This window comes from Oncorhynchus mykiss, chromosome 10, assembly GCF_057628025.1.
Source record: "Oncorhynchus mykiss isolate SJ-2025 chromosome 10, ASM5762802v1, whole genome shotgun sequence".
In the NCBI taxonomy this organism is placed as follows: domain Eukaryota; kingdom Metazoa; phylum Chordata; class Actinopteri; order Salmoniformes; family Salmonidae; genus Oncorhynchus; species Oncorhynchus mykiss.
In genome coordinates this window covers 85,074,230-85,095,292 of record NC_143031.1, presented here as the reverse complement: position 1 = coordinate 85,095,292, position 21,063 = coordinate 85,074,230, and the positions used below count along the sequence as shown (strand labels likewise).

At 44.4% G+C, this 21,063-nt stretch overlaps 1 protein-coding gene across 1 annotated transcript; it reads right to left on the bottom strand.

Annotated features, from left to right (window-relative positions):
- Window positions 1-6,693: 6,693 nt before the first annotated feature.
- Window positions 6,694-9,422, bottom strand: LOC110516966 (protein NLRC3). The gene is made up of 3 exons (XM_090188270.1): window positions 9,050-9,422; window positions 8,623-8,789; window positions 6,694-8,525 (listed from the first exon to the last, which is right to left on the bottom strand). The coding sequence occupies exons 1-3, from the start codon at window positions 9,391-9,393 to the stop codon at window positions 6,694-6,696; spliced, it is 2,343 nt and encodes a 780-aa protein (XP_090044396.1). The 5' UTR covers window positions 9,394-9,422.
- Between the last annotated feature and the right edge of the window lie 11,641 nt (window positions 9,423-21,063).

Below are 21,063 nucleotides of genomic sequence, written 5' to 3'. Positions count from 1 at the left end.
CAGAAGTATATATATTTTTTAAACCTGCATATTTAGTTGAAAGAAATTCATGTTAGTGGGACATATTAACTAGGGAAATTGAGTCATTTGATAGAGCAGTCTGACTGAGCGTTGGTAGGCAGCAGCAGACTCGTAAGCATTCATTCAAACAGCCCTTTACTCCGTTTCCCGGCAGCTCTTAGCAATGCTTGACGCCGTTTATGACTTCACGCCTATCAACTCCTGAGATCAGGCTGGCGATACTAAAGTGCCTATCAGAACATCCAATAGTCAGAGGTATATGAAATACGAATGGTATAGAGAGAAATAGTCGCGGCGTCATAATTCCTTTGCGGCTGAACTCGAAAGGGGTTCCTTCATTATTTTACCGTTCGTGTCTTCCATAGAGAATGTCTTGATCTACTTCAAATATGGTCTGTGTTTTGTGAAGGCTTGAAACGCCTCGGAGTTTTGATAGTCGTGTAAATCTCGCTAGGATAAGGTAACGTTTGTCAACATATTTTCAGAAATCCACTCTACAATTTAAAAACAAATCATTGTTAATATTTAGCCAATATTGATCAGAGTTACCTTGTCCTATGGATATCTACACAGTTATTGTCAGGTGCATGAATGAGGACCCAAAAGCGAATTAACGTAAACAGAGCTTCTTTAATAACAAAACAAAACGTAGGCTCAGATGGACCGGCAGGTTCCGACAGGACAGGACAAGGTTGCAGCAAACATGACGATAGTCTGGTTCAGGCATGAACAACACAAACAAGAATCCGACAAAGACAGGAGCAGAAACAGAGAGAGATATAAGGACCTAATCAGAGGGAAAAAGGGAACAGGTGGGAAAAGGGGTGAATGAGGTAGTCAGAGAAGACAAGGAACAGCTGGGGGAAAGAGGGACAGAAACGGTAACCTAGTACGACCAGCAGAGGGAGACAGGGTGAAAGGAAAGGACAGAAAGACACAACATGACAATACATGACAGTACCCCCCCACTCACCGAGCGCCTCCTGGCGCACTCGAGGAGGAAACCTGGCGGCAACGGAGGAAATCCTCGATCAGCGCACGGTCCAGCACGTCCCGAGAGGGAACCCAACTCCTCTCCTCAGGACCGTACCCCTCCCAATCTACGAGGTACTGGTGACCACGGCCCCGAGGACGCATGTCCAAAATCCTACGGACCCTGTAGATGGGTGCGCCCTCGACAAGGATGGGGGGGGGGGGGGGGGGAAGACGAGCGGGGGCGCGAAGAACGGGCTTGATACAGGAGACATGGAAGACCGGGTGGACGCGACGAAGGTATCGCGGAAGAAGAAGTCGAACTGCGACAGGATTAATGACCCGAGAAATACGGAACGGACCAATGAACCGCGGGGTCAACTTGCGAGAAGCCGTCTTAAGGGGAAGGTTCTGAGTGGAGAGCCAAACTCTCTGACCGCGACAATATCTAGGACTCTTAGTTCTACGCTTATTAGCAGCCCTCACAGTCTGCGTCCTATAACGGCAAAGTGCAGACCTGACCCTCTTCCAGGTGCGCTCGCAACGTTGGACAAAAGCCTGAGCGGAGGGGACGCTGGACTCGGCGAACTGAGATGAGAACAGCGGAGGCTGGTACCCGAGGCTACTCTGAAAAGGAGATAGCCCGGTCGCAGACGAAGGAAGCGAGTTGTGGGCGTATTCTGCCCAGGGGAGCTGTTCTGACCAAGACGCAGGGTTGCGAAAAGAAAGACTGCGTAAGATGCGACCAATAGTCTGATTGGCCCGTTCTGCTTGACCGTTAGACTGGGGGTGAAAGCCGGAAGAGAGACTGACGGAAGCCCCAATCAAACGGCAAAACTCCCTCCAAAATTGAGACGTGAATTGCGGACCTCTGTCCGAAACGACGTCTGACGGAAGGCCATGAATTCTGAAAACATTCTCGATGATGATTTGTGCCGTCTCTTTAGCAGAAGGAAGCTTAGCAAGGGGAATGAAATGAGCCGCCTTAGAGAACCTATCGACAACCGTAAGAATAACAGTCTTCCCCGCTGACGAAGGCAGTCCGGTGACAAAATCTAAGGCGATGTGAGACCACGGTCGAGAGGGAATGGGAAGCGGCCTGAGACGACCGGCAGGAGGGGAGTTACCGGACTTAGTCTGCGCGCAGACCGAACAAGCAGCCACGAAACGACGCGTGTCATGCTCCCGGGTGGGCCACCAAAAACGCTGGCGAATGGAAGCAAGCGTACCCCAAACGCCAGGGTGGCCGGCTAACTTGGCAGAGTGAGCCCACTGAAGAACGGCCAGACGAGAAGGAACGGGAACGAAAAGAAGGTTCCTAGGACAAGCGCGCGGCGACGGAGTGTGAGTGAGCGCTTGCTTTACCTGCCTCTCAATTCCCCAGACAGTCAACCCGACAACACGCCCCTCAGGGAGAATCCCCTCGGGGTCAGTGGAGGCTACTGAAGAACTGAAGAGACGAGATAAAGCATCAGGCTTGGTGTTCTTAGAGCCCGGACGATAAGAAATCACGAACTCGAAACGAGCGAAAAACAGCGCCCAACGCGCCTGACGCGCATTAAGTCGTTTGGCAGAACGGATGTACTCAAGGTTCCTATGGTCAGTCCAAACGACAAAAGGAACGGTCGCCCCCTCCAACCACTGTCGCCATTCGCCTAGGGCTAACCGGATGGCGAGCAGTTCGCGGTTTCCCACATCATAGTTACGTTCCGACGGCGACAGGCGATGAGAAAAATACGCGCATGGGTGGACCTTGTCGTCAGAGAGGGAGCGCTGAGAAAGAATGGCTCCCACGCCCACCTCTGACGCGTCAACCTCGACAACGAACTGTCTAGAGACGTCAGGTGTAACAAGGATAGGAGCGGATGTAAAACGATTCTTGAGGAGATCAAAAGCTCCCTGGGCGGAAACGGACCACTTAAAGCACGTCTTGACAGAAGTAAGGGCTGTGAGAGGAGCTGCCACCTGACCGAAATTACGGATGAAACGACGATAGAAGTTCGCGAAGCCGAGAAAGCGCTGCAGCTCGACGCGTGACTTAGGGGCGGGCCAATCAATGACAGCTTGGACCTTAGCGGGATCCATCTTAATGCCTTCAGCGGAAATAACAGAACCGAGAAATGTGACGGAGGAGGCATGAAAAGTGCACTTCTCAGCCTTCACAAAAAGACAATTCTCTAAAAGGCGCTGGAGGACACGTCGAACGTGCTGAACATGAATCTGGAGTGACGGTGAAAAAATCAGGATATCGTCAAGGTAAACGAAAACAAAGATGTTCAGCATGTCTCTCAGGACATCATTGACTAATGCCTGAAAGACAGCTGGAGCGTTAGCGAGGCCGAAAGGAAGAACCCGGTATTCAAAGTGCCCTAACGGAGTGTTAAACGCCGTCTTCCACTCGTCCCCCTCCCTGATGCGCACGAGATGGTAAGCGTTACGAAGGTCCAACTTAGTGAAAAACCTGGCTCCCTGCAGGATCTCGAAGGCTGAAGACATAAGAGGAAGCGGATAACGATTCTTCACTGTTATGTCATTCAGCCCTCGATAATCTATGCAGGGGCGCAGAGACCCGTCCTTCTTCTTGACAAAAAAAAACCCCGCTCCGGCGGGAGAGGAGGAGGGGACTATGGTACCGGCGTCAAGAGCTACAGATAAATAATCCTCGAGAGCCTTACGTTCGGGAGCCGACAGAGAGTATAGTCTACCCCGGGGGGGAGTGGTTCCCGGAAGGAGATCAATACTACAATCATACGACCGGTGTGGAGGAAGAGAGGTGGCCCTGGACCGACTGAACACCGTGCGCAGATCGTGATATTCCTCCGGCACCCCTGTCAAATCACCAGGCTCCTCCTGTGAAGAAGAGACAGAGGAAACAGGAGGGATAGCAGACATTAAACATTTCACATGACAAGAGACGTTCCAGGAGAGGATAGAATTACTAGACCAATTAATGGAAGGATTATGACAAACTAGCCAGGGATGGCCCAAAACAACAGGTGTAAAAGGTGAACGAAAAATTAAAAAAGAAATGGTTTCGCTATGATTACCAGAAACAGTGAGGGTTAAAGGTAGCGTCTCACGCTGAATCCTGGGGAGAGGACTACCATCCAGGGCGAACAAGGCCGTGGACTCCCTTAACTGTCTGAGAGGAATGTCATGCTCCCGAGCCCAGGTCTCGTCCATAAAACAGCCCTCCGCCCCAGAGTCTATTAAGGCACTGCAGGAAGCTGACGAACCGGTCCAGCGTAGATGGACCGACAAGGTAGTGCAGGATCTTGAAGGAGAGACAGGAGTAGTAGCGCTCACCAGTAGCCCTCCGCTTACTGATGAGCTCTGGCTTTTACTGGACATGAAGTGACAAAATGACCAGCAGAACCGCAATAGAGACAGAGGCGGTTGGTGATTCTCCGTTCCCTCTCCTTAGTCGAGATGCGGATACCTCCCAGCTGCATAGGCTCAGCTCCCGAGCCGGCAGAGGAAGATGGTAGTGATGCGGAGAGGGGGGCAACGGAGAACGCGAGCTCCTTTCCACGAGCTCGGTGACGAAGATCAACCCGTCGCTCAATGCGAATAGCGAGTTCAATCAAGGAATCCACGCTGGAAGGAACCTCCCGGGAGAGAATCTCATCCTTTACCTCTGCGCGGAGACCCTCCAGAAGACGAGCGAGCAAAGCCGGCTCGTTCCAGCCACTGGAGGCAGCAAGAGTGCGAAACTCAATAGAGTAGTCTGTTATGGATCGATTGCCTTGACATAGGGAAGACAGGGCCCTGGAAGCCTCCTCCCCAAAAACAGATCGATCAAAAACCTGTATCATCTCCTCCTTAAAGTCCTGATACTGGTTAGTACACTCAGCCCTTGCCTCCCAGATTGCCGTGCCCCACTCACGAGCCCGTCCAGTAAGGAGAGATATGACGTAGGCGATACGAGCAGTGCTCCTGGAGTAAGTGTTGGGCTGGAGAGAAAACACAATATCACACTGGGTGAGGAACGAGCGGCATTCAGTGGGCTCCCCAGAGTAACACGGCGGGTTATTGATTCTGGGCTCCGGAGATTCGAAAGCCCTGGAAGTGGCCGGTGGATCGAGGCGGAGATGGTGAACCTGTTCTGTGAGGTTGGAGACTTGGGTGGCCAGGGTCTCAACGGCATGTCGAGCAGCAGACAATTCCTGCTCGTGTCTGCCTAGCATCGCTCCCTGGATCTCGACGGCTGAGTGGAGAGGATCCGAAGTCGCTGGGTCCATTCTTGGTCGGATTCTTCTGTCAGGTGCGTGAATGAGGACCCAAAAGCGAATTAACGTAAACAGAGCTTCTTTAATAACAAAACAAAACGTAGGCTCAGATGGACCGGCAGGTTCCGACAGGACAGGACAAGGTTGCAGCAAACATGACGATAGTCTGGTTCAGGCATGAACAACACAAACAAGAATCCGACAAAGACAGGAGCAGAAACAGAGAGAGATATAGGGACCTAATCAGAGGGAAAAAGGGAACAGGTGGGAAAAGGGGTGAATGAGGTAGTCAGAGAAGACAAGGAACAGATGGGGGAAAGAGGGACAGAAACGGTAACCTAGTACGACCAGCAGAGGGAGACAGGGTGAAAGGAAAGGACAGAAAGACACAACATGACAATACATGACAGTTATTAAATTGGCAAGGTGGTGTAAACCTACACGAAACACAGACCTGATTTGAAGTGTATCTAAACATATCCTATGGAATATATAAATGAAAGAACCGCTTTTCAGATTTTGCTGGAAGGTGTCATGGGATTTATGACTCACACTTTGGTAGTCAATACATACCATGTCCATTATTAAAATAGGATTTCCTGCATATACAAATTACAGTTGTTTTCAACATTCATCACAGGTAACTTCAACTCTAGTTTAATTATTCAAACAGTTGAGAGTATTTGTGTCTCCTAAGCAGACTCTTCAGTATCCCTGTCACTTCAGAGAGCTGTGTGTGTGTGTGTGTGTGTGTGTGTGTGTACGATTATATTAATTTTACAGATAGCAGAGAAAAGCAGAGCACCAGTGTGTGACAATGACATTGAATTGGCACCAGGGAAAGCAAGGTGTCTAATTTGTGATAAAAAATACAAAATTGTCCAATTAATCGGTTTCGGCTTTTTTTGGTCCTCCAATATTCGGTATCGGTGTAAAAATCATAATCGTTTGACCACTAATGTCGATACACTGTTAAATATGCAACGCTTTAAGAATAATGAGATACATTAAGACAATAACAAAAGGACACATGATTCACCAATGCTAAAAACATACTATCTCACTCAAGATATTCTCAACCTTAGTTTGATATATTTATCACATTGTATGTATGTTTCTGCATATTTACCAAGATATTCAAATAATGTTAAACATACACATACTAACTAACTACAAACTATATAAACACACAGTAGATACTGAAGATATTTTACTCACACTAGTGTCTGTATGTTGCATAGTGGACTGGTTAGTCCAACACAGAGCAGCTCCACTCCTCTGTCTCCCAGGTCATTGTAGCTAAGGTCCAGTTCTCTTACGGGGGAGTTTGGTGTCTGCAGAGGTGAGGCCAGAGTCTCACAGGATTTATATGTGAGTTTACAGCGATCCAGTCTGGAGAGAGGAGATAATCTGTTAGATATACAAATCCTTCATTATAATGATACTGTATACATCAACTCAATAACAGAACTTACAGTGCTCTCTTGCAGGTTCTCACTACCGGCAGCAACCTCTGATAACCTTTCTCTGATGTGTTGTATGTCTTCAGGTCAAACGCCTCCAGCACCTCCTCTGACATCAGTAACAGGTAGGCCAGGGCTGAACATTGGTCAGGTTCTAGTCTTGTTTCTGAAAGAGTTCCTGAATGCAGGGAGGTCTGCATGTCTTCAACAAGAGAATTGGCACCAAGTTCATTCAGACAGTGGAACAAGTTGATGATCCTTTCTGGTGAGGATTCCTGGTTGATCTTGTCTGAAAGGTACCTGACTGTTCTCTTAACTGTTTCCTCATTGGTCTGTGTTGTACTTCCTGTCTGTGTCAGAAGGCCTCGTAACAGATTCTGATTGGACTCCAGTGAGAGACCCAGAAGGAAGCGGAGGAACAGGTCCAGGTGTCCATTCTCACTCTTCAAGGCCTGGTCCACTGCTCTCCTGTGTAAGTCAGACAACTGGATTGACCCCTTCTCTTCATCATCTTCAACATCCTTCTCCTCCTCATCTTCATCATCGGGGGGGAAAACAATATCCTTCTTGGACAGACATGATTCTAAAGCATGCACTGCTGCTAGAAACTCCTGAATGCTCAGATGCACAAAGCTGTAGACCTTGTCTTGGTACAGCCCAGATTCTTCTTTAAAGATCTCTGTACACAATGCTGAGTACTCTGATGCCTCTGTGACATCAAGGCCACACTCTCTCAGGTCCTCCTCATAGAAGATCAGGTTGCCCTTTTGCAGCTGTTGGAAAGCCAGCTTTGACAGTTTCAGGATCATCTCTTTGTCTGACTGAGACAGTTCCTTTGGGTTTGTCTCTGTGGTTTTGTTGTACTTCCTGTTCTTCACAATGATTTGGATGAGCATGAAGTGTAAGTACATCTGGGTCAGAGTTTTGACGACTTCATCCTTCTCTGCCCCTTTCAGTATCATCTCAAGGACAGTGGCTGATATCCAACAGAAGACTGGCATGTGGCACATGATGTGGAGGCTCCTTGATGTCTTCATGTGTTTGATGATTTCATTGGCCAGATTCTGATCTGGGATCTTCTTCCTGAAGTACTCCTCCTTCTGTGGATCATTGAACCCTCTTACCTCTGTCACCTGGTCAGCACACTCAGGAGGGATCTGATTGGCTGCTGCAGGCCGTGTGGTTATCCAGAGGAGTGCAGAGGGAAGCAGATTCCCCTCGATGAGGTTTGTCAGCAGCACATCCACTGAGGTTGGCTTCGTGACATCACAGCACTTCTCATTGTTTTTGAAGTCTAGAGGAAGTCGACACTCATCCAGACCATCAAAAATGAAAACAGTTTTGCTTTCACCATCTTCAATGCTGTCAATCTCTTTCAGCTCTGAGAAGTAGTGGGAAAGAAGTTGCATCAGACTGTATTGGTCCTTTTTCAGGTTCAGATCACGGAAAGGAAGAGGAAACATGAAATGAACGTCCTGATTTGCTTTTCCCTCTGCCCAGTCAAGGATGACCTTCTGCACAGAGACTGTTTTTCCAACACCTGCGATTCCTTTTGTCAGCACAGTTCTGATAGGTTTGTCTTGTCCAGGTAAAGGCTTGAATATGTCGTTGCATTTGATTGGTGTCTCTTGTGTGGTTTGTTTCTTGGATGCCATCTCTATCTGTCTAACCTCATGTTCATTATTGAGCCCTCCACTTCCACCCTCTGTGATGTAGAGCTCTGTGTAGATGTCCTTGAACAGACTTTGGTGTCTATGGTGTCCAATTCCTTCAGATATGTGTTGATACTTGTGTTTCAGTTTAGCCTTAATGTCTTGTTGGACTGTCAGCAGAGTTTGACCTGTAGGAAAACAATGAGAGTTGGGACTCATAAGTTGGTGTGTTTTATAATGGCCTTTGTACCGTTCTTTGTGATATTGTATGAAACACAGTCTTACTTCTTCTGTCCAGAAGGTTGTGTGTGATCTTTAATACATCCTCACTGTCCAAACTCTCCACTTCCTTATTGTCATCTGGTAATGGTTCCTGGCTGAAAGCAGGTGGCTGATCACTCTTCATTGATACCAGGCTGGTTGTAGGGGACTCTGCTCTGGGCTTCTGGACACTGAACAAAACAGGGAGACAGATCACCTCATCAATATCACATTAATACCTCATCTACTTAATTTTAACAACTGTATAATGGAACTTCTAGAAGTCCTGATATTTATTTTAAAGCTACAGTCTGCAATTGGTAAATCCATGTTTGGCCATTTAAATGAATTATGTAGATCTACATTCCATGTCATTTGGGAACACTTTTCATTCGTTTTCATTAGTTAGATTTTTTTAATAGCAATGTATATTTTGCAATTCATCTCTTACTTCTTTGAACTGGTGTCTTGACTCATTTTAGAGGCAGTGGTCCCCCCCTCTCTCTCCCCAGAGAGACTCATTTTAGAGGCAGTGGTCCCCTCCTCTCTCTCCCCAGAGAGACTCATTTTAGAGGCAGCAGTGGTCTCCTCCTCTCTCTCCCCAGAGAGACTCATTTTGGAGGCAGTGGTCTCCTCCTCTCTCTCCCCAGAGAGACTCATTTTGGAGGCAGTGGTCCGCTCCTCTCTCTCCCCAGAGAGACTCATTTTGGAGGCAGTGGTCCGCTCCTCTCTCTCCCCAGAGAGACTCATTTTAGAGGCAGTGGTCCCCTCCTCTCTCTCCCCAGAGAGACTCATATTAGATGTAAGTCAAAACTCACTCAGCTACAATAAGAAGAAACAGAACAGTCAATATTCTGAACATTGTTGAAGAACCATAAACAATGACAACACATTTACTATCTGTGGTCAAAGAGTTCAATCAGCGACTTCATATTGTATCCAACATACACAGTCCACTATGTTATTAAAGATACACAGTCCAATATGTTATTAAAAGATACACAGTCCACTATGTTATTAAAGATACACAGTCCACTATGTTATTAAAGATACACAGTCCACTATGTTATTAAAGATACACAGTCCAATATGTTATTAAAGATACACAGTCCACTATGTTATTAAAGATACACAGTCCAATATGTTATTAAAGATACACAGTCCACTATGTTATTAAAGATACACAGTCCAATATGTTATTAAAGATACACAGTCCACTATGTTATTAAAGATACACAGTCCACTATGTTATTAAAGATACACAGTCCACTATGTTATTAAAGATACACAGTCCAATATGTTATTAAAGATACACAGTCCACTATGTTATTAAAGATACACAGTCCAATATGTTATTAAAGATACACAGTCCACTATGTTATTAAAGATACACAGTCCAATATGTTATTAAAGATACACAGTCCACTATGTTATTAAAGATACACAGTCCAATATGTTATTAAAGATACACAGTCCACTATGTTATTAAAGATACACAGTCCAATATGTTATTAAAGATACACAGTCCAATATGTTATTAAAGATACACAGTCCAATATATTATTAAAGATACACAGTCCACTATGTTATTAAAGATACACAGTCCAATATGTTATTAAAGATACACAGTCCACTATGTTATTAAAGATACACAGTCCACTATGTTATTAAAGATACACAGTCCAATATGTTATTAAAGATACACAGTCCACTATGTTATTAAAGATACACAGTCCACTATGTTATTAAAGATACACAGTCCAATATGTTATTAAAGATACACAGTCCAATATGTTATTAAAGATACACAGACCAATATGTTATTAAAGATACACAGTCCACTATGTTATTAAAGATACACAGTCCACTATGTTATTAAAGATACACAGTCCAATATGTTATTAAAGATACACAGTCCACTATGTTATTAAAGATACACAGTCCACTATGTTATTAAAGATACACAGTCCAATATGTTATTAAAGATACACAGTCCACTATGTTATTAAAGATACACAGTCCACTATGTTATTAAACATACACAGTCCAATATGTTATTCATTTGATTTGACTTGGATCCCCATTTGCTGATTCCATAACAACAGCTAGTCTACCTGGTTGGATCCCCATTAGCTGACTCCATAACAACAGCCAATCGACCTGGTTGGATTCCCTGACTTCATAACAACAGCTAGTCTACCTGGTTGGATCCCCTGACTCCATAACAACAGCTAGTCTACCTGGTTGGATCCCCTGACTCCATAACAACAGCTAGTCTACCTGGTTGGATCCCCTGACTCCATAATAACAGCTAGTGTACCTGGTTGGATCCCCTGACTCCATAACAACAGCTAGTCTACCTGGTTGGATCCCCTGACTCCATAACAACGGCTAGTCTACCTGGTTAGATCCCCTGACTCCATAACAACAGCTAGTTTACACTTCCGGCGCCGACAGAGATGGCCGCCTCGCTTCGCGTTCCTAGGAAACTATGCAGTTTTTTGTTTTTTTACGTGTTATTTCTTACATTAGTACCCCAGGTCATCTTAGGTTTCATTACATACAGTCGAGAAGAACTACTGAATATAAGATCAGCGTCAACTCACCATCAGTACGACCAAGAATATGTTTTTCGCGACGCGGATCCTGTGTTCTGCCTTACAAACAACGGAGCGGATCCCATGCAGTGACCCAAAAAAACGAAAAAGAGGGAAACGAGGCAATCTTCTGGTCAGACTCCGGAGACGTGCACACCGTGCACCACTCCCTAGCATTCTTCTTGCCAATGTCCAGTCTCTTGACAACAAGGTTGATGAAATCCGAGCAAGGGTAGCATTCCAGAGGGACATCAGAGACTGTAACGTTCTTTGCTTCACGGAAACGTGGCTCACTGAGAGACGCTATCCGAGGCGGTGCAGCTAACGGGTTTCTCCACGCATCGCGCAGACAGAAACAAACATCTTTCTGGTAAGAAGAGGGGCGGGGGCGTATGCCTTTTGGCTAACGTGACATGGTGTGATGAAAGAAACATACAGGAACTCAAATCCTTCTGTTCACCAGATTTAGAATTCCTCACAATCAAATGTAGACTGCATTATCTACCAAGAGAATTCTCTTCGATTATAATCACAGCCGTATATATCCCCCCCCAAGCAGACACATCGATGGCTCTGAATGAACTTTATTTGACTCTTTGCAAACTGGAAACCATTTATCCGGAGGCTGCATTCATTGTAGCTGGGGATTTTAACAAAGCTAATCTGAAAACAAGACTCCCTAAATTTTATCAGCATATCGATTGCGCAACCAGGGGTGGAAAGACCTTGGATCATTGTTACTCTAACTTCCGCGACGCATATAAGGCCCTGCCCCGCCCCCCTTTCGGAAAAGCTGACCACGACTCAATTTTGTTGATCCCTGCCTACAGACAGAAACTAAAACAAGAGGCTCCCACGCTGAGGTCTGTCCAACGCTGGTCCGCCCAAGCTGACTCCACACTCCAAGACTGCTTCCATCACGTGGACTGGGACATGTTTCGTATTGGGTCAGACAACAACATTGACGAATACGCTGATTCGGTGTGCGAGTTCATTAGAACGTGCATTGAAGATGTCGTTCCCATAGCAACGATTAAAACATTCCCAAACCAGAAACCGTGGATTGATGGCAGCATTCGCGTGAAACTGAAAGCGCGAACCACTGCTTTTAATCAGGGCAAGGTGTCTGGTAACATGACCGAATACAAACAGTGCAGCTATTCCCGCCGCAAGGCTATCAAACAAGCTAAGCGTCAGTACAGAGACAAAGTAGAATCTCAATTCAACGGCTCAGACTCAAGAGGCATGTGGCAGGGTCTACAGTCAATCACGGACTACAGGAAGAAATCCAGCCCAGTCACGGACCAGCATGTCCTGCTCCCAGGCAGACTAAATAACTTTTTGGCCCGCTTTGAGGACAATACAGTGCCACTGACACGGCCTGCAACGAAAACATGCGGTCTCTCCTTCACTGCAGCCGAGGTGAGTAAGACATTTAAAAGTGTTAACCCTCGCAAGGCTGCAGGCCCAGACGGCATCCCCAGCCGCGCCCTCAGAGCATGCGCAGACCAGCTGGCCGGTGTGTTTACGGACATATTCAATCAATCCCTATACCAGTCTGCTGTTCCCACATGCTTCAAGAGGGCCACCATTGTTCCTGTTCTCAAGAAAGCTAAGGTAACTGAGCTAAACGACTACCGCCCCGTAGCACTCACTTCCGTCATCATGAAGTGCTTTGAGAGACTAGTCAAGGACCATATCACCTCCACCCTACCTGACACCCTAGACCCACTCCAATTTGCTTACCGCCCAAATAGGTCCACAGACGATGCAATCTCAACCACACTGCACACTGCCCTAACCCATCTGGACAAGAGGAATACCTATGTGAGAATGCTGTTCATCGACTACAGCTCGGCATTCAACACCATAGTACCCTCCAAGCTCGTCATCAAGCTCGAGACCCTGGGTCTCGACCCCGCCCTGTGCAACTGGGTACTGGACTTCCTGACGGGCCGCCCCCAGGTGGTGAGGGTAAGCAACAACATCTCCCCTCCCCGCTGATCCTCAACACTGGGGCCCCACAAGGGTGCGTTCTGAGCCCTCTCCTGTATTCCCTGTTCACCCACGACTGTTTGGCCACGCACGCCTCCAACTCAATCATCAAGTTTGCCGACGACACAACAGTGGTAGGCTTGATTACCAACAACGACGAGACGGCCTACAGGGAGGAGGTGAGGGCCCTCGGAGTGTGGTGTCAGGAAAATAACCTCACACTCAACGTCAACAAAACTAAGGAGATGATTGTGGACTTCAGGAAACAGCAGAGGGAACACCCCCCTATTCACATCGATGGAACAGTAGTGGAGAGGGTAGCAAGTTTTAAGTTCCTCGGCATACACATCACAGACAAACTGAATTGGTCCACTCACACAGACAGCATTGTGAAGAAGGCGCAGAAGCGCCTCTTCAACCTCAGGAGGCTGAAGAAATTAGGCTTGTCACCAAAAGCACTCACAAACTTCTACAGATGCACAATCGAGAGCATCCTGTCGGGCTGTATCACCGCCTGGTACGGCAACTGCTCCGCCCTCAACCGTAAGGCTCTCCAGAGGGTAGTGAGGTCTGCACAACGCATCACCGGGGGCAAACTACCTGCCCTCCAGGACACCTACACCACCCGATGTCACAGGAAGGCCATAAAGATCATCAAGGACATCAACCACCCGATCCACTGCCTGTTCACCCCGCTATCATCCAGAAGGCGAGGTCAGTACAGGTGCATCAAAGCTGGGACCGAGAGACTGAAAAACAGCTTCTATCTCAAGGCCATCAGACTGTTAAACAGCCACCACTAACATTGAGTGGCTGCTGCCAACACACTGACACTGACTCAACTCCAGCCACTTTAATAATGGGAATTGATGGGAAATGATGTAAATATATCACTAGCCACTTTAAACAATGCTACCTTATATAATGTTACTTACCCTACATTATTCATCTCATATGCATACGTACATACTGTACTCTATATCATCGACTGTATTCTTATGTAATACATGTATCACTAGCCACTTTAACTATGCCACTTTGTTTACATACTCATCTCATATGTATATACTGTACTCGATACCATCTACTGTATCTTGCCTATGCTGCTCTGTACCATCACTCATTCATATATCCTTATGTACATATTCTTTATCCCCTTACACTGTGTACAAGACAGTAGTTTTGGAATTGTTAGTTATTACTTGTTATTACTGCATTGTCGGAACCAGAAGCACAAGCATTTCGCTACACTCGCATTAACATCTGCTAACCATGTGTATGTGACAAATAAAATTTGATTTGATTTGATTTGGTTGGATCCCCTGATTCCATAACAACAGCCCATTTTGGGGGGGACATCAATTAGAAAATAATAATTTGATATTGATATAGACATGCCTGCATTGGGTCTTTAAAGCTAGAATCCTTAGTTGCTACATCCATTTTTGGACTTATGAATTAATGATATACTGTAAACTGTGACGACCCTCCCACTCTGTCTGCCGTATTCTCTCTTTGTTCTCGTTTCCTTATTAGGATGCCGGTGGGCGGAGTTTGGAGGGTCGTCAGCTACATGGGAAACACCTGGGTCCAGTGTGTCCAAGGACAAATACACCACTTCCCCATTCTTGGAGGAGACTCTCTCCATGCAGACACCTTTTGGATTTTGTTGTGTATCTTGGTGGTTTTTGGTTGTTTGCTTTGGCACCTTTCAACACCCTGCATTATCACATTCATGCAAAACACTGACTTACATGACTGATTACACACACCATTGTATATTGTACTTAGTATACTTTATTTAATAAATATATGCTTTGTTACTCCTTATCTCCACGTTGTCTCCCTTTTGTTATGAGCTTTGAGCCGGTTCGTGACAATACTGATCCATTCTTGAAGAATAGAACTTATAAATGCCTCATGAGTTCAGTTCAACTGTCGTACTGCATCAGAACCCAAAATATAAGCTTGTTTTACCCCAATGTTTGTAAACAATCACCGTAGCCTTAAAATATGGTTAAAACTGTAATTTAATGTTGATATCATGTCTGGTCAGTCCTTGCATCCATAGCTTCGTCTATGAATCCGTCGATATCGCCCTTCCGCATCTGCGGTTGAAGATGGCAGAGCTTCAACGGTGTTTGTCAGACCACGAGACATCCCGAAAATCGTTTTTCTCACAAAATCTTATGTAGCGTCTGAACGGTTTGTCCTACAAACTATTATGACCTACAAACTATTATGACCATATTATATTGTATTTATAATAACAATAACATATAACATGTATATTCGATAGGCAATGAGTTGAAAAACTACAAACCTCAGATTTCCAACTACCTGGTTGGATTTTTCTCAGGTTTTCGCCTGCCATATGAGTTCTGTTATACTCACAGACATCATTCAACCAGTTTTAGAAACTTCAGAGTGTTTTCTATCCAAATCTACTAATGATATGCATATATTAGCTTCTGGGCCTGAGTAGCAGGATGTTTACTCTGGGCACGCTTTTCATCCAAACATGCTGCTCCCTATCCCAAACAGGTATTAAACCTAACCTTAACCACACTGCTAACCTTGTGCCTAACCATTACCTCAGATTAAGGATAATTAACGTGGCAGGTTAGGATGACTAATGTGGCAGGTTAGGATAATTAATGTGGTAGGTTAGGATAATTAACGTGGTAGGTTAGGATAATTAACGTGGCAGGTTAGGATAATTAACGTGGTAGGAGAGCAAAATGTTTCAACAACGAGAGTTTCTATTGGACAAATTCAGGTAGTTCCCTCTCCTTATCATTTAGCGCAGGGATGGAGAACATTGATAAGGTGGGGGCCACAAAAAAATGTCAGTCATCATGAGTGGCCTCAGTGGGTGGATGTGGGTCTGCATACCCACATCCATACACCCCCATGGGTCAGGAGAAAACATTTTCAGTTTTACAGATAATTCTACTCATGTTGCCATGGGGACATGTTGCCATAGAGTGGAGGTAAATGTTAACAGTTTTTAATATGATAACTGATGATCAATGGGACCCACCCCGGTTGGTAATTCAACCATGCTTACTACAAGTTTAGCCCTAGACTAATTTACCAATCTAAAAACATGTAGCTAACATGGGCTAATAGACTGACTGCTGATGCTCAACCACATTTACACACTGCACTGTGTGTTTTCTATTATTATACCTGTCAACAGGAAGTTGAGATCCAGACTGAGTTCCAAAACAATGTTTTTATTATTATTGGTTGCGGGCCGCCAGTTGCACATCCCTGGTTTAGTGAAGAGACCCATGCACTGCTTGAGTTCACTTGAGTTGCGATCAGTTTATCTCGTCCGGCGCACCGGGGTTTTCATTCTGAGAAAAGGCGTGCTGACGATTCAACCCGGGGTTCACAACGCGCATAGATGAGCCGGTGACGTTATATCGAGCGCATCTGCAGTTCGTCAAACGGACCACCGCCTTCCTCATCTGTCGTCAGAAAGCTTTAAACTTAATATTTGATTTAGCCTCACATTTAAATAGTTTATATGCACATTGTTGAACGTCACATTTACTTGACGAGACAGACTATTTGATTTTATGACGTCTATACATAATTCTGATGCACGTCTTCTTTCAGGAAGTGAAAGTGAGCCAGTTTCCTCAGATAATAATCACCTTAGTGTGCTGTCATTCACCGATAACAATAATACCATACCTCATAGCCCTGTAGCCTTTCTCACATTACATTGGATCTTATTGATTAGGCTAATCACTATGAATCAATACGAAATGTAAATAAGCCTAAAATAATAATTATTGAACGTTTAAATCAATATTGTATTAACTTGGCGGATGTCCTAAACCCTAAATCATCTCTCTCTTTATGATGAACTAACTTCTCAAAAATACTTTTCTACATTACATTGTAAAAGAAAGCTACAAACATCTGAAACATTTTTCTTCGACGATAACGTCCGTTACTTCCTCTACTTCCTTATACAAATATTTCCTGTTTCAACTAGTGATGGGTCGTTCGATAACGACAGGTTGTTTTTGAACGGATCTTTTTGGTGAACGTCGGTAACCGAATTGCATCGGTGAAGAGCTGCTCATTTCGCTCCCTGGTTTACATGCAGCTACGAGGTGCTTTTTGAGCTCAAAACAGCGATTAAATGCAGATAAGTTACACAATAATTCTCTAAAGAGGGTGAATCCTTACTGCAGAAACAATAAATGGTGGGCCGAGCGCGTCATTCTTGTCAAGGCTTTGTTGTGCGTAAAAAACAAACAGTTGAAAAAAAGAAAACGCCCACTTAATTCTTTGGCCAAAACGTTTGTATTTTTCTGATGTATGAATTTTAGTGACGTTGCCAGTTCTTGTTCCTGAATGTATTTCGTTATTTGGTCCTCAAAACTTGAACTAGATTTACCATTTACCATTTGGAGATAGCGGCGTTTCCCGGAACCATATGATTGGTCGGGTAAGCTAATGCGTCATCACACTCCCTCATCTGATTGGTCGGGTAGGCGGACCTTCTGACTTTGTGGATGTGGTAACTAGTGAGCAAAGCAGATCACCACCTTTCTGAGTTTATCAATTTAATGTCGCATTCAAAACCACAGGGATCTCGGTAAAAAACTAAATCTGACTGGGAAAAATCGATTTGAACCGTCCTCTTTCTCGAGAGCTGACATCGTATTTTTCAGAGCTCCCAGTTGTTCCCAGTTGTTGTGATCGCGGCAAAAACTTTTCACATAAGCCCTTCATTTGGTTTCAATACCCATTGCCGCACGTCACTTTTACTTGCCCGAATTGACGAGAATTACTTTTATTTTTCAAAGAAACTAGTTTACGTGATACACGTCTTCCTCCGGGAAGTGAAAGAGCGCAAAGACAATAATCACGTTCATGTGCAGTCAATCGCCCACACCCTACCTACCTCATAGCCCTGTAGACTATAATATAACATTGATTCATATTGACTAGGCTGATCAATATGAATCAGCATCAATGTAAGGAAGCCTAAAATAATTATTATTGACAGTTGAAATCAGTATTGTAATAACTTAACAATTTTGTGGATGTCTTACCCCCTCTCTGTGCGATGGCCTAACTTCTCCGAACCACTTTTCTCCATAAAATTGTAAAAGAACGGTACAGTACAAACCTTAGAAACATTTTTCTTCTAACGATATTGTCCATTTCTTCCTTCACTTCCTTATAAATGTACTTCCTATTTCAACACAGTGGGCTGGTTCAACATGTATACGTTTATATGATATATTCACATTTATGTCATGTAACGTTTTCATACACTTAATGCCAGAATTCAGCCCATAAATTCATTTTCTATCTGGTACAAGTGCATTTTGTATTTTTTTTATATTAGGATTTGATTGAGTGATGTTTTGCAGTGCTACCAGCAGAGGGCAGTGTGACAACAACCAGGTTCGGCAGAAGGACGCAAGACGGTCATATCTGTGTTGTTATGGTAACATGATAGGATGGGTAACCAATGACAGACAATGATTCTGCAAACCCCCCAAAATATTGCTTATAATGTATAGCATATGAAGTTAAAAAATAGACTATTTATAATGTGAAGTTACATTGAACTAATCACACTAATCAAAGACACATTCACACACAGAGACCAACACACATTCAGAGATAGACATGCACAGACAAATACATTCCATTACTTTTCCTGTCAATTATTGAAAATGTATTTGACAGAGATACTTCACATCAATCATCATTTCTGTAAATGTGACAGATTTAGCCAGCTAGCTAGTTTAACTGTAGTCCCTGGGCAGGTAGATCAACGTAGGTTGAACAGCTCCTTATATGTCCTTCAACCACTCTCAAGTCATTGGTAAAGGAGTGACAGGTTACACAGCTCCTTATATGTCCTTCAGCCACTCTCAAGTCATTGGTAAAGGAGTGACAGGTCACACAGCTCCTTATATGTCCTTCAACCACTCTCAAGTCATTGGTAAAGGAGTGACATGTTACACAGCTCCTTATATGTCCTTCAGCCACTCTCAAGTCATTGGTAAAGGGGTGACAGGTTACACAGCTCTTTATGTCTGGCAATGGTCAATGTGTTCCAGACGTGAGGCTCTCACTGAGAAAACTGCTGATAGACTGAGATGGTTGTGTTGGTATTCAGCCTCTCTCATGAACCTCTAACAGGCCAACACTGTACAATATATTCATCAAATACATTTCTGTGGTTTTAAATTGAATGCCAAATTCTCAGAGCCAGTTTCCCAGACACATTAACAGTGATTATGCAAATACAGTAAGTACATTCTATTAACATCACAATACATGTTTACAATATATATACAATACATGTTTACAATATATATACAATACATGTTTACAATCTCCTCCAATAGGGTGGCATTTCAGATGGTAATCCTCCACTCCCCTCATCTCCTCCAATAGGGTGTAATTTCAGATGGTAATCTTAGTCTCCCCTCATTTTCTCCAATTGGGTGTCATTTCAGATGGTAATCCTCCACTCCCCTCATCTCCTCCAATAGGGTGTAATTTCAGATGGTAATCCTCCACTCCCCTCATCTCCTCCAATAGGGTGTCATTTCAGATGGTAATCTTAGTCTCCCCTCATCTTCTCCAATTGGGTGTCATTTCAGATGGTAATCCTCCACTCCCCTCATCTCCTCCAATAGGGTGTCATTTCAGATGGTAATCTTAGTCTCCCCTCATCTTCTCCAATTGGGTGTCATTTCAGATGGTAATCTTAGACTCCCCTTATCTCCTCCAATAGGGTGTCATTTCAGATGGTAGTCCTCGACCCCCTCATCTCCTCCAATAGGGTGTCATTTTCAGATGGTAATCTTAGACTCCCCTCATCTCCTCCAATAGGGTGTAATTTCAGATGGTAATCCTAGACTCCCCTTATCTCCTCCAATAGGGTGTCATTTCAGATGGTAATCCTAGACTCTCCTCATCTCCTCCAATAGGGTGTAATTTCAGATGGTAATCCTAGACTCCCCTTATCTCCTCCAATAGGGTGTCATTTCAGATGGTAGTCCTAGACTCTCCTCATCTCCTCCAATAGGGTGTAATTTCAGATGGTAATCCTAGACTCCCCTCATCTCCTCCAATAGGGTGTCATTTCAGATGGAAGTCCGTTTTCTAATACTCATACTAACCACACTAACCGTACTATTTGTGACGTGATTTGAGTATATAGTATGCTTATTGGTCATAGTATGATATAGTTTAGTTTGCCAAAAGTTCCCGGATCTCGTACCTATTCGCCAAAATATGTTTACAAGCAGAGCACACTACTTCCGAACTTTGGGCCCATAATGCAATTCTTCATGAAATGGGCGGGGCTTCACATCGTTTTCAGATTTGAAGAAAATAGTGGAAAGTATGTTGCTGAAGTTCAACGAGAGCGGATACAAATTAATTGCTTTAACAAAATTTTGACAAATGTTAAGAAAATGTTGAGCAATGTAAGAAAGTAATTACTTTTCAAATAAGTTACCTTACACGTTATGTTGGCTGATAATTTGCTAGCTACGCTGTCCTTACGAACCACACATCATATCATTACAGCTGTATGTACCGGTATGTTAGCTACCTACCTAACGCTACAGTAGTTGGTTACTTATACATCAAACGTGCCAGTATATTAACTACAGGCTAACTAACTACTCAACGTTTATTGACTTGATTATTCCCGTCATTCTTAGCTTAGCTAAATGGTATAGTCGTTGTGTTTTCGTAAATTCTCTCTGTCTCTACTCCGATTTCAGAGCATCTCGCCTGAGAGACCAGAGCGCAGAATAATGAATTTACGAGCCGCTCAACACCCGTTGAATATGACCAGTGTCAGTAAACA

Bases quoted from the DNA above. Each gene is read 5' to 3' on its own strand.
- LOC110516966 (XM_090188270.1), bottom strand. From the start codon at position 9,393: ATGAGTCTCTCTGGGGAGAGAGAGGAGGGGACCACTGCCTCTAAAATG. The intron at 8,790-9,049 runs GTAAGAGATGAA...TGTTTTGTTCAG, and splicing joins CAAGACACCAGTTCAAAGAA to TGTCCAGAAGCCCAGAGCAG. The intron at 8,526-8,622 runs GTAAGACTGTGT...GTTTTCCTACAG, and splicing joins CAACCTTCTGGACAGAAGAA to GTCAAACTCTGCTGACAGTC.